The sequence below is a fragment of the Anolis carolinensis genome, chromosome 5 (genome assembly GCF_035594765.1).
Source record: "Anolis carolinensis isolate JA03-04 chromosome 5, rAnoCar3.1.pri, whole genome shotgun sequence".
NCBI classification, from domain to species: Eukaryota; Metazoa; Chordata; class Lepidosauria; order Squamata; family Dactyloidae; genus Anolis; species Anolis carolinensis.
The window spans coordinates 9,356,164-9,371,812 of NC_085845.1; the positions used below are offsets into that span (position 1 = coordinate 9,356,164).

The 15,649-nt window shown below is 38.3% G+C and overlaps 1 protein-coding gene across 4 annotated transcripts in view; it reads left to right on the forward strand.

Moving 5' to 3' along the window:
- The window catches only part of ctnna2 (catenin alpha 2), a 701,347-nt gene that overhangs the window by 208,593 nt on the left and 477,105 nt on the right, over nucleotides 1–15,649 (forward strand). For all 4 annotated transcript variants that reach the window (XM_062981835.1, XM_062981834.1, XM_062981832.1 and 1 more), the window contains exons 5-6: nucleotides 7,755–7,874; nucleotides 10,057–10,323. In XM_062981835.1, the coding sequence (XP_062837905.1) occupies nucleotides 7,755–7,874; nucleotides 10,057–10,323 (387 nt within the window). The remainder of the gene's footprint in view (nucleotides 1–7,754; nucleotides 7,875–10,056; nucleotides 10,324–15,649) is intronic.

Genomic DNA, 15,649 nt, shown 5'->3' on the forward strand with positions numbered 1-15,649 from the left:
AGTAAAGAAATATTGCTACATGTAAAGTCCCTGAGGGATGGTATGGTGTGTTGGGTTGAGTATTGGGCTAAGGGTTCTGGAAGACCAGAGTTCTCCCATTGCTTGACATTGCACAAATCACACTCTTAGCTGAAGGCAATGGCAAAACCCCTTCAAATCAGTCTTGTCAGGTAAACCCTAGGATAGTCTCCATAAGTCAAAGTGAATTTGAAGTCATACAGCAACAACATAGTAGAAAGTTGTTGCATCAAACTGGAGGCCCTTTCAGACAAGCCCTATATCCCAGGATCTGATCCCAGATTATCTGGCAGTGTGGACTCATGCAATCCAGTTTAAAGCACAAAACCTGCCAGTTTTCAGAATATTGCAGACTTTTAACTCAGGTTCTTTGAAATAAGTCAACCATCATATATTTAAATATTTGAAATTTAAATTAGATTAGTGCATCATGTGTGACTCAAACCTGTGGACAAGGAGCCACAATGGTGCAATGGTTTAAACCCTTGTGCCAGTTGAACTGCTGACCTGAAAGTTGGGTTGCTGACCTGAAGGTTGCTGATTCAAATCCGCGAGATGGGGTGAGCTCTCGTCTATCAGCTCTAGCTTGCGGGGACATGAGAGAAGCCTCCCAGCAGGATGGTAACATATCCGGGCATTCCCTGGACAAAGTCTCTGTAGATGGCCAATTCTCTCACACCAGAAGCAACTTGCAGTATGTTCTCAAGTCACTTCTGACACGATTAAAAAAACCCACCTCTGGACCATGCATTATTTACACAACAATCTAAACCACAAGTTCACGAACTTTCTATCTACAATCCTCCCTTGAAAGAGCGGAAAATGAGAGAGACCTCACAGACACCGAATTGTAAAGCAGGGCAGAACTAACCACAAAGTCTTAGCAGACAAGAGGTTGGGTTTGGCATTATTAGTTGTGACTTACAAATACCTTTATGTTGATATCTGCCCCTCTGTTATTTTATTCTTTGCCACAGCGATTTCCTTGTAGCAGTGCATTCCACAATTCGATTTTTGTCAAGTTAAGTGCTAACAAGTATCACAACTTAGCATCCTCTTTTGAAGAAGAATGTGGTAATTTGTTCAATCTAAGATGGACAGCAATGAGTGACCCTCCAGATATTGATAGAAAGCTATCATTACTTTCCCTCACCTTTTCTTGTACCAGCTAAGGCCTGGGAAAGTTCCATAACAATATCTTGAGGGTTTCTTGTCTCCCATTACTGATCTAAACGAATAATAATAGTAATAATACACTTTATATTCTGCTCTATCTCCCTGGAGGGACTCAGAGCGGATTACAGAACACATATAAGGCAAACATTCAATGCCTTTTACACAGGATACAATATACAGACAGAGGTAAAGGTCTTCCCCCTTTTTTCATCTCCGGCGTCCGGAGGCGATGCTCAACTTCTGGCCATGGGGAAGTGCTCTTGTTCCATTTTTCCTTGCCTAGGAGCTTGTTATCCATAGATATCTCTAATCTGTTGCTGGCATATTTTTGCATATCTTCACGGTGTACCCTTTGACCTTCCTGCCAAGGCGGTATCTAATGATCTACTTGCATCGCATGCTTTCGAACTGCTAGGTTCATAATGAAGACCTTCTAATTTTGTTTTTCTCTCCCTAACTGCATATACATTAGTATTTAATGGGGTTTAATTCCAGAACACCATCCCCAGATACCAAAATCCATGGATGCTCACATCCTATTATATACAGTGGTTTAGAAAATAGTGTTCCTTATAATAAAAGGCGAGATCAAGGTTAGCTTTTTGGATTTTTTTTTAAAAAATATTCTTAAGCTCTAGATGGCTGAATCCTGCTTTCTTGTGCCCTCCTCTTTCACTATTTTAACATGTAGCCTACTATCACACATGACCAGTTCTTTTTCTGTACTGGAATCACTTGGATGGGTTTCACCCAAGAGCATGGCAGTTCAAATAGACAAAGACTATATTCATAGATGCAGTTTCGGTTCTCTTATGCAAGAAAAGTTGCACCTAATGAATTTCTTCTCCTAGTAAGAATACTTGGCCCTCTGCCTGTACAAAGAATGTCTTCCATGTTCCAAATTTAACATATCAAAGAGTCAAAAGTAAGTCAGAAGTGTAGTTAATATATTCTCTCTCTCTCTCTCTCTCTCTCTCTCTCTCTCTCTCTCTCTCTCTCTATATATATATATATATATATATATATATATATACATACTCAAGTATAAGCCGAAGCACCTAATTTTACCACAAAAAAACTGGGAAAACATTGACTCCAGTATAAGCCGAGGGTGGTGAATTTCAGAAATAAAAATAGATACCAATAAAATTACGTTAATCGAGGCATCAGTAGGTTAAATGTTTTTGAATAATTACATAAAGCTCAAATTTAAGATAAGACTGCTCTGATCAAATCATTATTCTCATCTTCTTCAATGTAAATGTGCTTATGTATCCTTTTAATAATAATAGAGTAAAATAATACATGTAATAATAATAATAATAATAATAATAATAATAATAATAATAATAAATCCAGGAAATTATTACATGTAATAATAAATAGAGTAAAATAAAAATGCAATAATAATAATATAATACCAGATTGAAAAAAATAAATGTATTAATAATAATAAAAAATATAGTAAAATAAATGTAATAACATCAATAATAATAGAGAAAAATAATAAATGTACCATATATCCTCGAGTATAAGCTGACCCAGATATAAGCCAACCAGGACCCTCACCCGAGTATAAGCCGAGGGGGGCTTTTTTAGTCTTAAATAAAGGGATGAAAAACTAGGATTATACTCAAGTATATACAGACACATACACACACACACACACACACACATATATATACACACACACACACATACATACACATATATATACACACATACATACAGTAGATTCTCACTTATCCAAGACTTGCTTATCCAAGGTTCTGGGTTATCCAATGCATTTTTGTAGTTAATGTTTTCAATATGTCATGATATTTTGGTGCTAAATTCATAAATACAGTAATTACAACATAACATTACTACTTTTTCTGTCAAATTTGTTATATAGCATGATGTTTTGGTGCTTGATTTGTAAAATCATGACCTAATTTGATGTATAATAGGCTTGTCCTTAATCCCTCGTTATCCAAGATATTCGCTTATCCAAGGTTCTGCCGGCCTATTTAGCTTGGATAAGTGATACTCTACTGTATATGAAATAATATGAAACATACATTTTAAAATTTTCAAGCAATGCCTCTATTCTCATGTCATCCCGCATTCCTTTTGCTATCCTGCAGCCTGTACCAATGCTTGTTTCATTTAGATATCTAACCAGCTACAGAAGCCTGGCCTAAATTAATTTATTCACTGATGCTTATATAATTCCAAATCAAGTTCTTCGGTGATGCCCATATAATTCTGAACAATTTCCTTTTTTATTTGCTTGATCTATTTTTCTTTTAAGCCCAAATTGTGGGTTGAGTGTGTGTAACAGTATGCTGTTTGATATACTCGGTCTGTTGTGTAATATGATTAGTTTTGCTCTTCATTGGATCCCATTTCAAACAAGGAAATGTAGGGGTGGTTTTCATTGGGAAGTGATTGTTCTTTCGCTTATTTTTAATTATGAAATTGTGAAACCATGGTGAGGAGAGCACTATGTTAGAAACCACACAATATGTATAATCAACCACCAATAGTTGGTTAACGCAAAACTCTTTGCAGAGGCATAAAAGTAAAATGTCTCGGGAGATCATTTCCTCTGGCACAACATAATTTCATCTACTGCTTATGTATGCTCTGCAGAATAAGTGGCTTGTGGCATTAAAATTATAACCCTGAATATGCCTTGTGATAGGTTATTTATGTCCTCTGTTACAATGTCTAAATCTTCACATGTACCTTGATGGCATGTTTATCATCAGCCATTAAAGTTACCAGGTAATACATCTGAGAATGTGTCCCAATGGCATGCATTTCCTGTAACCTATTTACCAGTCAGCCTCCAAATCCCCTGAATGTTAAGGTAGGGAAATAAAGATTTATATGCAATATTATGGGACTATATGTCCATCCTGCCTGTAATAAAAGTGAAAGAGAAGATTTAGAGGGTGGCAAATCTTTTCTATAGCTCTTCTTATTGCTGATTTAACCTGCGTAAATAACACAGCTTTGCTTATCTAGGTTTGCAGGCAAGTAACAAGAAAAAGCATTGTTTGGCATACAATGCATGTTGTAGATACAGTGTGTGAACAAGAAAAGGTCACACACATTATTGATTTCATTTCAAGAGAGGGGGGCTATCATGGGGTCTGGATGGAGACATTGGCCAAGCTGCTTGTCAGCTGTCAAAAAACAGTAACGCTCCAGTCTCTTTCTGGGCTAAAGACACTACATGGTTTCCCTGTCACTTAAGAGTGTGTTGGGTATGGTCATGGTCACTTGTATTTATTTATTATAATAATAATAATTTACAGTATTTATATTCCGCCCTTCTCACCCCAAAGGGGACCCGAAGGGGACTCAGGGCAGATCACATTATACACATATAGGGCAAACATTCAATGCTCATACACATAGAACCGAGACAGAGACAGACAGACGCAGAGGCAATTTAACCTTCTCCTTCTCTTCATGGTCAGAATGATTTATTGCAGTAGGCTCCTCACCAGCCTGCGCCACAGCCCTAGCAATATCCCTAGCAATTCCATCACACTGGAGCTTAGAGATGGAGAGGTAGTATGAGAAGAAGCCCAGGGGCCAACTTCCTGCTGGGAATCCCAGTAGGTCCAAGAGACACACTATAATAAATTCTCTTGTTTGCCAGGACAATCCACCAACTCTGGTGGACTAGATTCTTTTTTTGAATGGCTGGCTCTCCTGCTCTTTGCCAGATCCCATGAAAAAATGGGAGCTTCTGGGAATGGGCAGGGGTGATGGTGCTTATGCTCACCTCCATTGCAGGAGAACAACTGGTCTCCACAATGAGTCAAGCATTTTTTAAAAAATACAGTAGAGTCTCACTTATCCAACATTCGCTTATCCAATGTTCCGGATTATCCAACGCAGTCGACCTCCTACCCGGATCCACAGCTCTTTCTCTAGGCAACAAGGATTGAATGTTTTACGGATTTACTTTCCAACAGTGTTGTTACTCTAAGTTCATTTTATGCTATACTATCTTTATTTGTAGTCAACTTGTGAGTAGTCAATGTTTGTGTGGTCAGTGTTCTCAATAAATTGTGATGTTTTGGTGCTAAACTCGTAAATACAGTAATTACTACATAACGTTACTGCGTATTGAACTTCTTTTACTGTTGCTTTGTTGTAAAACATGATATTTTGGTGCTTAATTTGTAAAATCATAACATAATTTGACGTTTAATAGGCTTTTCCTTAATCCCTCCTTATTATCCAACATTCTGCCAGCCCATTTATGTTGGATAAGTGAGACTCTACTGTATCTGCAAAAGAATAACTGTTGTCTCAAGTACAGGCAGTCCCCATATTACAAACAACCAACTTACAAACAACTCATAGTTAAAAATGAGGGTGAGACAACAGAAAATGAGAGAAACCTTGTCTTTGGAAGGGAAATCCACTCCAGAAAGAGGTATCATGGGAAAAGGTCTCTCACCGGAAGCTTTATCACCAATCCTTGTTTCCACAAGTCATTTTTTTCCAAAATCCAATGGTCACAGGGACAGAAAGTGAGGTGAACTCATCTGAAAAGACAGCAAAGGAAAACTCCACAGGGGTGTTAAATCTTCCCTGTGCGATCCAAAGTGCACTCTCTCTATATATATATATGGCTGGAATTACAATTAAAATGTACATGTTCTGACTTACATATAAACTCAACTGAAGAACAAACCTGCAGAACCTATCGTGTTTGTAACTTGTGGACTGGATGTAATTAAAAAATTCCTATCTCCTCCTTGATTCTTTCACACCAAGATATTTCTAAGATTGTGTTGTCAAAGGTCTTCCTCTTCTTAGGTTCTAAGATGTTTTCTTCACCGTATTTTTGTGTGTCCCTTGTCGCTGCTTTTGTGTTTCATATTAATTGGATCATTTCAACTTTCAATCTTTTTCTCTCTAAAACCTTGAGATGATGGAAAATTGTTGTCTTAGGGTACAGGAAACAAAGGGTCATAAGAATAATTCTCTGAAGGATTGAAATTGCCTCTGGTTTCCAGAACCCTCTGAAACAGCTCTCATTTGGAAGTCCCCCAGTACAGTGGTTTAAACATGATGGGCCATTTATATGACAATCACTAGAGTATGTTCCAGAACCACCAGTGGTGCAATGGGTTAAACCACTGAAATGTTTTATTTGCTTACTGAAAGGTCGGCAGTTCAAATCCGGGGAGGGGGTGAACTCCCGCTGCTAGCCCCAGCTTCTGCCAACCAAACAGTTCTAAAACAAGCAAATGTGAGTAGATTAATAGGTACCGCTCTGGCAGGAAGGTAATGGCGCTTCATGTAGTCATGCCGGCCACATGACCTTGGAGGTGTCTATAGACAATGCTGGCTCTTCGGCTTAGAAATGGAGATGGGCACCAAACAGACAGGGAAAGAAAGCTTCCCCAACCAACACTGAAAATAAATGGATAGAAGCAGGACAGCCCTACTAAAGAGTGAGTTATGAAGATAAGGTGTCTTTACTCAGGGCCTCTTCCTTATTTCATATTTCACAAGTGACCTATCTTGTGTTTGGTTTCATTTTTACCAGGGATATTACATACCATAAATTGGAACCTGCAACTTGTAACACTATTTTACAACCATCTCAGGGTAAAATATACAGCCCAAAAGAGCAGTGTGGCCAAGGCTAGATTTATATGGTGTTTTTCAGCTCCTGAAAGTGGAACTTTCATTTTTTAAAAATTTATTGCCTTGCAAAATTTAATTTCCCTCTTTTCACTATGAGAAGGAACATTTTGCCATCATACCATATAATATTTTTATGTATTTTTCCTGCTATCAATCCGATGGTTAGCATTTGTGATCCATCCTGTATTTGCAGATTTTTATGGCACTTTATTTATTATTAGAAATAATCTGGAAGCCTAGAGCATTTTCTAGGCATTTTTCTAGGTCCTCCAGAGAAATTCTATGGTATTGAAAGCTCTTCATAAATAAATGAATCAGCTCATATAATAAGCGAGCCTACTGCATACACACACACACAAACCTAAGCAACTAGATACTGACCTTTAGCATTCCCATAATACGCATGTCAGAAGCAAGATGCCTAATATTCATGACCTTAAAGTGATGGTGGGCACACATGCACACACAGGCATGGATACAGAGAAAGTAAGAGAGAAAGAAAGAGACTAAGACTTTTATTAGTAGGGATAACATCTGAAGCTGGCAGCAACCGCCCTTTATTTTACTTCTTTCCTAACAAGCCAGAGCAATAACCCTAGAACAAGCTATGCTGGCCTGTCCCCAACAAACTGGAATTAAATAGAATTTGCCATGCTGTCAGGCAGTGACAAAACACAAAAACATAAGAGGAGGCTTCAGCCAACTGGGAATCTCTATTGCATGCTTGGTGAACATTCAGTCAAGTGCAGATCTGTTTGCTTTATGGTAAGGGAGGACATGCCAAATCTCTAATATGTGACAGGGTTCCCAAGTGACCTTGTGTTCGAAACAGAAAGTGGTACATTGTCTGGCATGAGCTTCAGTTTCTTCCTTGTTCTCTCCTCTCCCCTTTACAGGTAGAAGAAGCCTTAGAAGCTGTGAAAAATGCCACAAATGAACAAGACCTTGCAAATCGCTTCAAAGAATTTGGAAAAGAGATGGTGAAACTTAACTATGTCGCTGCTAGAAGGCAACAGGTGCGTATGATGCAGTGGTGGACAAAGTTTGACCCACAAGCAGCATATGACTCCCACAGCCATTGTCTGCCTTTGTAAAAATATTCATTGCATTTTTAGAAATTTCTCCATAAGGAATTTCACCATGCTGTTGTCCTCCATTGATTGGTTTAAGCCCGTGGAAGAGACATTGTACTCTTCACATTCCCCATATTTATTTATTTACAACATTTCTACCCCGCCCTTCTCACCCAAGGGGACTCAGAGTGGCTTACAACAACCGGCAAAATTCAATGCCAAACAAATCAATAAAAACAGCAACACATCTAAAACCATTAACAATAATCCATAAATTACATTAGTCAAGCTTAAAACATATAGTTACGTATTACCATTCTTCCAAGGAACCATTGCACATAAACCTAAGTTCAGACCTTGTCAATATAGTACTGGAACAAAGAGACATTTAGGATATGTCTTCTTTCTCCAAAGTTAAATGACTGTGGGGCTGTGGTTATTAGAGAAGTGTGTGGTCCTCAAGCCTGGAGAGGTCAATGCACCTCCACCTCTTTGGCCATTGTCTACCCTTTATGTGGATGGATTAGTACACGAGAACAGAGATAACAGTATTTACTGTATTGTGTAATGTAATTGTAATGCCCTCTGAAAAGCAACTCCAAAAAATACCTTCCAGAGCGGCTTCTCACACACCACGAAGAGTTGCAGCAAAAACAAAAAAAACAAAGCAGAGCAAAACAAACATATAGTGGTGGTCAAAACATTTCTTTTCATCAATCTTTAGATTTGTAAATCTTGGAAATATTTTTCAATACTGTTCGAACTGTTTTCTAGTTACCTTGGCAGTTTTAAAAAAGAAAAGGTTAAGACTAGAATTTAGCCATTCTAATTGGCAGTTCATGTTTTATTAACTTAGAACCAAGGGCGCAACACAAGACCCCAAATTCTTATGTTCATAATGTTTGCAAGAAAATTGTAGCACTCGTAATTATTTTTTTCTTGTACTGAAAATTTTTATTATAGTCCCCTGGAGGATATATTCTGAACCTAAAGGTATGAAATTTCTCCCTTCACATTTCACAGGCAGATTTTTTTTGTATACAGATAGCGATACCTCTTCATTACAACTAGTGGGTTCTTATCCACATTCAGCTATTTGTCTGTTCATGGGCGAATCACTGTCTTTGGCTGTTACAGAAACAATACAAGATAGTCATCATGTCGAGTTCATTAGAGAAAATGGAGGATGCAAACTCCAACAATACGCAAGCAGATTTCTGCTCATGCAAAAGGGCTTTTTTTCTCATTGCCTGCTTTGTACTGGTTTGACTGTCTACAAATGTCACTCTCAACTTCTGGAACAATTCCATCAGTGTTGCCTCTGAAAAATCCTGAAAATCCAAATGCCCGATCACTGTCTCCCAAAGCCGTTATTCTACTGTCAACACAGGAATGGAAAACAGAATGTTGTTGGACAGGAAAAGAGATGTAAAGATGGGCTTCAAGCCAATCTTAAAAATTATTGCATCGACAATGAGAACTGGGAAGTTCTGGTCCTTGAGTGGTCTAACTGGAGGTCAGCTGTTACCAACAGTGCTTTGGAATTTGAAGAGGCAGGATTGGAGGGTGAAAGGGAGAAATATGTCAAGAGGAAGAAGGCGTATCAAGCAAACCCTTTTCGGGACCACCTTCCATCTGGAAATGGATGTCCTCACTGCGAAAGAACATGCAGATCAAGAATAGGTGTCTACAGTCACCTATGGACCAACCACCAAGACCCTACACTTGGAAGGCAATCATACTCGGACATAAGTGATAGCCTATGATTTATTTATTTCAGGGATTTCTATGCCATATTTCTCCATGTGGACCCAAGGCAGCTAACAACAGAATTAAAATAAACAGTGTAATATAAACCATTCATTAAAACAAATACTGGATAGTGAACTGTCCCACAGCCCATTGGCAGGCTCATGGGTTTAAGATGGACATTGATCTGTCATTTGTGGTTGTTCCATTGTTGGAGGGAAACTATTGTCTCCAACTTGCAAATAGATAGGAGGGAGGAAAGAAATTAGATAGATGCATGCATGCATGCTTACTTCATGTATTAATTTTATAAATGTTCCCTTCTGATTTATATATGTATGTGTGAGATTCTGCATATGTGTGTATTTTGAAACAGGAACTCAAGGACCCCCACTGTAGGGATGAAATGGCTGCCGCTCGTGGTGCCCTGAAGAAGAATGCCACGATGCTCTATACGGCTTCTCAGGCTTTCCTCCGCCATCCTGACGTAGCAGCAACCAGAGCCAACCGGGATTATGTTTTCAAGCAAGTCCAAGAAGCGATTGCTGGCATCTCAAACGCTGCTCAGGCCACCTCACCAACTGACGAGAACAAGGGGCACACCGGCATTGGAGAGCTTGCTGCAGCACTGAATGAATTTGATGTAAGTAGTAGGCCTTTTAAAAAATGTGCCCAAGAACAATTGAGTGGCTTTTTCTAACATTTTCTAACCAGTTTTTAAAAAAGATAATAGGCTTGGAATACCCAGGGCCTGTGTTCCTCTTGCTCTTTGTTTGCTTCCCATCAGAATGTTTCCTTCATGTCTCACATCACAGTTTCTCAGAGTGGTATGCAATAAAAAAATTCAAACATCTTAAAATAATTTCATAGATTAAGAGTAATTTAAGTAGACTAAAATGTACAGATTAATTTGACAAGTTAAAAAGTTACAGTATCTTTAACCATTGAATATAGTTTTAACCAATTTACATATTTGATCTGTATTATCAGCTAGCTTTATGGTGAGGAGATAGTACTCTATCTCTTGCCTTTTTCTGTAGCTGCAGCATTCAAATTGTTTTAAAGGGCAGCTCCATGTAGCAATAATCAAATCAGGAAATTATCTGTGTGAATGTATTATTCCATATCATGTTGATTGGCTCCAAAACCACAAAGATTTCAGTGGAGCTAAGAGCCAGACTGAAATACTAAGATAACACAGTGGAGCTAACAGCAGGAGAATTAAAAAAAGAAACATTTTTAAAGGTTAATAAGAAAAGATACCTGTAAAGCAGGTAAAACATGTGGAAGAATGGTTTTGTTTCACCTGGCTCCTTGGGACCTAAAATCCAATTGCTTGCTATTATTAGCTCACTCGAATTTGCACAAGTGTTGACTTGCTCATGCAGCCATTTATTCAGTGATTCCAGTTTGACTGAACTCAAAATAGTTGCCAGTTGACCATCCTTGAGTTGCCAGAATCCTTGAGAACTTTATTCCACAAAGTGAACCACAAAAATGATACTATATCCAACTTCCTTAATAACTATTATCAAATAGACTTTGATTTAGGATGACCCAATGAATGGGAGACTTCTAAGTCACTCTGTCATCAGCAGCCCTGCTCAGATCTTGCAGACTCAGGACTGTGGCTTCCTTGACAAGTATCCATTTTTAATGTAGTCCTCCTCTTTTTCAACTGCCTTCTACCTTTCCAAGAATCTTTCTAGTGAGTCATGTTTTTCCAGGATATCTTCAAAGTCAGTTCCTTGTATGCGTCTTATCTAAAACAAAGTGTGGGAGCAGTCAGATCAATGCTACTTACTTGATTGTTGCCAATATATTGTTGGAAAGTGTTTTCAATACAGCTGGTATTCATATATAAATCTAGAAATTTTAGTTCAGAAAACACCTCAGAAATAAGTTTTTACTTATTCAAGGGTCAGTGTGGGTGCTGCACCTTTACTCTTGGGGGGTGGGGATCTTCTCTGAGTAGGGGCCGGGCAGTGGCACATGCTGGTGAGCAGCCTACTGCAATAAATCTCTCTGACCATGAGGTCATGAGTTCGAGGCCAGCCCGTGGTGGGGTGAGCACCCATCAATTAAAAATTTAAAAAAATAGCCCCTGCTCGTTGCTGACCTAGTAACCCGAAAGATAGTTGCATCTATCAAGTAGGAGATAAGGTACCACTTATAAAAAAAAAGTGGGGAGGCAAATTTAACTAATTTACAACGTTGGAATGAGGAAAGTGCGGTCAGAGTGGATGATGAAGCAGCTGCTCCCCCCTGTGGCCAGAATCGAACATCCCCCTCAGGAGAAGGTTAAATTGCCTCTGTGTCTGTCTGTCTCTGTTCTATGTGTATATGGGCATTGAATTTTTGCCCTATATGTGTATAATGTGATCCACCCTGAGTCTCCTTCGGGGTGAGAAGGGCGGAATATAAATACTGTAAATAATAACTAATAATAATAGAGTGGCGAAAAGCAATAAATACCAAAAGCTGCCCCAACCTTTCTATTCTCTCCACCGTGTCACCAGTTCTGGCTTTGTTGAATGCCTGGGTGGGGAAATGTCAGTGCAGCCAGGTGAGATGCATTTTCTCCTCTCTGAAATAACCACAGGTAATTTCAAAATCCATAATTTTACTCCCAAAATCTGCCCTTGACTTATATTTGAAGTTGACATATACACAAATGCATATGGTAGTTCTCCTTAAGGGGAAAAGTAAATATTTTTCCCCTTATTTGACCAGCAGAACTAGACTTAACATTAAGTCTTCCCTTGCTATGAATATTAAATGTGAAATATGTCTATTCAAGGCCGTGGTTCTTAACCGGGGATACCCAGATGTTTTGGCCTTCAACTCCCAGAAATTCTAACAGCTGGTAAAGTGGCTGGGATTTCTGGGAATTGTAGGCCAAAACACCTGGGGACCTACAGGTTGAGAATCACTGATTTAAGGTGTCTGTGCACATTTTGCTAAATTCCTTCATTCTTAGTCAATTATAGTTTGTGTCGCTCCTCAGGTTAGTTTCATCTTGCTGAACACATCAGGCTGTACACAGATTGAAGTCTTTTATAGTTTATTAGGAAATAGGAAATAAATAGCCCTTAAAAAGCAAAAGCAAAGATCCAAAAGATTGTTGCAAAACCAAGGCTATAAAGAATAATCCAAGAAATCCTTAGGCATAACACAAGGTTACATTAATACATGACATAGTCCCATGACCTTGAATACACAAAACTCCAGGATAATCCAAGAAAGCAAGAGCTGCTTCTAACTCAAATGAGACATTGCTTTTGACAAAGATTTCTCTCTCAGCACACCCTTTAATATTCCCTGCATAGCATGAATACATTTCTTTGGCCTCTGACCTCTTTCTTGTTTGCTATTCTGACACTCCTGCGGACCCAAAATTCCAAATGGCCAGCTCGATCCAGAGATGCCGTTTCATCAAGGCCAGACAGCTCGTTAGTAGCAGCCTCTGTCTGCATGCTATCTAACTGGGAGCTGTCCTCCCTTTGCACCTGGCTAGCTTTGATATCAACTCCAGTATCATCAACACCATTCCCTGCCATGGGAATGCCTCCCTGCTCCTCATCTCTCACAGCAGGGACACTCTGAACCTGAATCCATAATTCCCATCAGAGTCATCTGTAACCTGAATTCCATCATCTTGAACATCTGCAACCTGAATCCCACAATCCCCATCAGAGTCACTCTGAGACTCCAGCTGAGTCACAACAGTTTGATCAGATTGTGGACGTGACTCCTCCTCCTCCCCTTCTCCAATTTGTATATATGGTAATAAGCCACACACAATTTTAGCTCACTAGAATCACCTGATGCTTGGCCGTTTCAAGCTGATGCCAGCCTGTGCTCTCCAGAAAGAACTGCACTGAACTCTGTCACAGGCCTGGTATTGTGTGATGAGAAACACAATGACAAATCAGACTATGCAGAGCTTCCAGCAGATACTCTTCATTGCTATATTATCCATGCAACCTTCAGATTACAGGTAATCATTTTTGCAAGCTATGGATATGCTTGGAGAAATATCAATGTAGCATACTCTATAAATGTATGTGCAATATCGTTCTTGAAGTAGCATTATAATTTAAAAAAAGAAAATAAATAAATATATATTTGAATGAACTAATTAGGACCATTTCAAGGGACACACTTTTAAAAATAATTGTTTTTTCTTCTTTGATACTGTTTTCCATTTGTGGGCAAGTGATTTGCTGTAGATATTTCTTGTTATTGCTCTCCTGAATAAGACTTGAACAACTTTTCTTCATGAGATTTCAAGATTCATCTACCTTTTCTCGGTGTCTAAATGTGTCTAAGGTCATTCAGAATCAAGTCTTGTGTTTATGTTCTCAGGAATTAACTAGAGCAGCATAACATGAAGTTTCCCCTGCGGGAATTTCAGATAAAGGAAGAAAATTTATCTTCGGTATAGTATTGAGAACAACATTCTTTGTGAATAAGAAATGGATTGAACATCTCCTGTTGATAGCCAAAACATTTGAAACTAGTAAGGTGTCTTGGAAAGTTGATATTTAAAGAGCTGACTCTTCAATTGAACTTCTTCTCAGCATGGAGTTTTCTGTAGGTTTGTTTTTAATCTCAGAAATGTGTGACTTTCCATCGTTGAATAATTCTGCAGAGTTAGTGTTTTAATTTCCAGTGTTTACTTGAACTATAATAAACAAGTTTTTAGCATTTGCAGAAAGGAGAAGAACCTAAATCTCCATTGTGTGAAACATGAAAGCTGTAGCTTTAGACTTTTCTTTCTTAGCTTTACTCGTTCCGTCAGTTGTTTTGTTGCTGGATGTATAAACATAGAATGGTAGAAAATTCATTTCAGGATTTAAGTTACAAATATCAACATAGGTTTTCATGAATTGTATTCAAACTTAGACCCATTTATTTCCGCTGTTTTACTCCAAGTATGACTATGTCTGATAGATTTATGTGTTACCAGCAAAGAAATGCTTCTAACCATGTACAAAGATTTGAGCAGATAGTCATCTACTAAAATAGTCCATCAAATTTCGTACTGAGGGAAGGAATGCTTTATTTCAAAATATGAATATTAAAATGGAATTCATAAAAATGAATGTAAAGACAACTGAAATGAACGGTGACTGGATCTAAATAGAAAATGATCAAACTGCCTTTTATATGAGTTCATATCTATATCCATATCTTTGTAGGCATTTTAAAGTAGCTTTATGGAGTCTTTGCACTAATGCATTTGACATAATAATGGAAAAGACCTTGCTTTTTGAAAAGACAACTAATGCAAGCTAAGAAGACAGACTATTCCCTATGACTGTTTCCTTTAATGGCTCAATGAATTGAAGTTTCCTAAGTGAGAAGTAAAAGGCCAGGAAATAATCTCATGTATTTGCTAGAAGCTTTCTCCTTTCTGAAAATTATTTACTTGCAGAATTGTAATTTTGAGCACCACTGATATTTTATTATAGGCTACATGACATTTAATTTCACCACCATTGGTCTGAAGATGAGACAGTTTTAGACTTGGAAGTGAGGCAATAAGAAATGTGTATTTGTAAGAAATAATCAAGAAAGTGTCTACAAATTGTCTACCTCACAACCTCTGAGGATGCCTGCCATAGATGTGGGCGAAATGTCAGGAGAGAATACTTCTGGAACATGGCCATACAGCCCGGAAAACATACAATAGCCCTGTCTACAAATTCTCTCTCCAAGGGCTTGTCTACACTAGTCAAAAAATCCAGATTCACATCAAGCAGAAGGGTGTCTGTTTTAAGGATGCACAGCCCCTTCCAGTGAGTAACATTTCGGCACATGTTGCACGTTGCCTGGGTTCTATGAATTAGTCTCCAGTGTTAATATTGTATGTTTTATGTTGATTTTAACGATTGTTTTTACTGTAATTGATGTTTTTATTGGATAACTGTTTTATTGCTGTGTTTTGATATTTGATTGTTTTA